We start from the raw sequence: 2,376 nt of genomic DNA on the forward strand, positions 1-2,376 counted from the left end.
GTCATTCTGCGTCAATTTCAGCACCATCGATTCCGGGCTGTGTGCAGAGTGTGGAGACGTGTCCAGAGCAGGGTGAGGGAATTCCAGATGCAGGAACGGGTTGCTCCAGTGCCCACTGACCCCCTCGAGCTGTGGCGGAGGGCCGTGGGGGACAGTGTCACCTCGCGGGAAACCCCATCCAATCTCCACACTGAAGTCTTCATGGTGTCCGAGGTCCAGTCCCTGGTGGCCGACTCCCTGGCTCTGGCCCAAGGGGAGCAGAACAAGATGGCGGCAGGGCCTGGAGGAGGAGAGCAGCTCAGGACAGGGCCCAGGGAGCAGAGAGAGCTCTGTCACCAGGGACAGGACAGAGACCCCAAAGGCACAGCCCAGGGACCCCCTCCTCCAGCCACACCCCACCTGCTGCAGTCACCACCCAGTGAGTCCATCCAAGTGGATTAATCCACTATCAGTCTACACCCAGTGAGTCCATCCAAGTGGATTAATCCACTATTAGTCTATACCCAGTGAGTTCATCCAAGTGGATTAATCCACTATTAGTCTACACCCAGCGAGTCCATCCAAGTGGATTAATCCACTATTAGTCTACACCCAGTGAATCCACTCAAGTGGATTAATCCACTATTAGTCTATACCTCTCGCAACCCAGCCATCTCCCCTGGACACTAACTTCTCCGCCATTTTTCCCTCCTCCCCCAGACGCCCGAGAAGGAGCGTGGACCACCATCTACGCGGCGGTCACCCCGGAGCTGGAAGGAGTTGGTGGCCGCTACTTCTACAACGAGAAGGAGACCAGGTCCCTGCAGGTCACCTACGACCAGAGGCTGCAGCAGCAGCTGTGGGCCAGGAGCTGCCAGCTGACCGGCCTCCCCGATGGGAGCCCCGGCGCCATCTTGAGATAGCTGTGGCCCTGGGGCTCTGCGGCCCGGCTTGGTAGGATCTCCGCCACCCAAAGGGACACTGGAGGCGACCACTCGTTGGGGGACCTCAGCCTTAAGTCCTGGGATGCCCAAGTGCCAAATTGTCACGGGTGCCACGGGTCATTAAATCCTTCCACCTCCGTGTGCAGTTGTGCGTGCTTGGCCCACGGGGACCAAGGACTGGTTCTGAGGACCCAATGAGGGGACCGTGGTGTGGCGGGGACTCTGTGTCCCTTCTCCAAGTCACCAGGTCTCACTCCAAGATGATCTCCTGGAATCGGGGGTCTCACATTGCAGGGAGGTGACATCCCCTTCAGGATGACGGACGCGTCTCATGGGGCCCCTCACCATCTGGTCAACCTCCTGCAACCGAGGCTCGGGCCACGGGTACCATGGGACCCTGAGACCGGACCCATGGAGGACGTGAGCTGGCCAAGTGGGCGTTCGGGACAACTGGGGACAGGGACAGGGTCCGGCTGGTGTCACCAGGGAATTCCACGGGGAAGGGACGAGGACAGGGCTGGGACGGTGTCAGGATGGGATTTGTAGGACAGCAATGGACAGGGTCTGGTTGGGGTCACCTTGGGATCCTGTGGGACAGTTCAAGGATGGACCAGGAGAGGGTCGCTGTGGGATTCTCTGGGACAGGGCATGCAGGGGGGTCTCTGGCTGCCCATTCACCATGCAGGACGCACAGGTGGCTGCCCTTGGTGGACCAGGCTCATCTTAGAGGTCATCTGGGAGCACGTTCACCCCACTCTCCTGGTAGCTCCTTCAGGTCTTGGACTGTCCATCAGTCCGTGCTTCTAGAACAATAATCACCATGTCCAGTGCCCAGCTGAGCCCTAGATGTTTGTCCCTCGGTGTCTGCGCTGACCCACGCCAGCTGGACATTCCTCCTGACCCTGCAGATGCCCGTTGTCCCTCCAGGACCCTGAAGCCTGCTCTCCATGTCCTGGGACTAAGCACCTGGTGGAGATTCCATTCCAAAGGATCGCTCAAGAAATGAGCGGTAGCCCCGGGAAGAAACGTCCCTGTCCTGGTCCCCAGAATGGTGACCCTCTTGGCAACAGAATCTCTGCAGCTATGGTCAAGAATTCCAAGATGAGAAGGTCATTCTGGAGACCTCCCAAGTGTCCCCCATGTCATCATGAGAGAACCAACCAGAATCGTCACTACAGAAGAGGAGGACCCCATGGAGACGGAGGTGGAGACTGCAGTGAGGGGCCACCAGCCCAGGGCCACCTGGAGCCCAGGAGCTGGAGAGGCAGGAGGAGCCCCCTGGAGCCTGATGCTTCTAGAAGCCACTTGGTGGCTGGGAACAGTCCCCGGCAGAGATTCCCTCCTTTCGGGATGGGAACTAGCTTCCTGAATCCCATCGTGGAAATGCCCGAGAGGCGTCCACTAGGGCCCCATAGACCTCCCGCGAGGCTGCACCCTGGTTAGAGGTCAGTGA

At 59.3% G+C, this 2,376-nt stretch overlaps 1 protein-coding gene across 1 annotated transcript in view; it reads left to right on the forward strand.

The window, feature by feature from the left end:
- Dhrsx (dehydrogenase/reductase X-linked) overlaps positions 1-1,064 on the forward strand; it is a 30,354-nt gene extending 29,290 nt beyond the window's left edge. Inside the window, exon 7 of the mRNA XM_077107780.1 lies at positions 700-1,064. Coding sequence (XP_076963895.1) covers positions 700-902 — 203 coding nt within the window. The 3' untranslated portion in view covers positions 903-1,064. The remainder of the gene's footprint in view (positions 1-699) is intronic.
- Positions 1,065-2,376: the final 1,312 nt, after the last annotated feature.

Source organism: Callospermophilus lateralis, chromosome Y (genome assembly GCF_048772815.1).
Source record: "Callospermophilus lateralis isolate mCalLat2 chromosome Y, mCalLat2.hap1, whole genome shotgun sequence".
Taxonomy (NCBI): Eukaryota; Metazoa; Chordata; class Mammalia; order Rodentia; family Sciuridae; genus Callospermophilus; species Callospermophilus lateralis.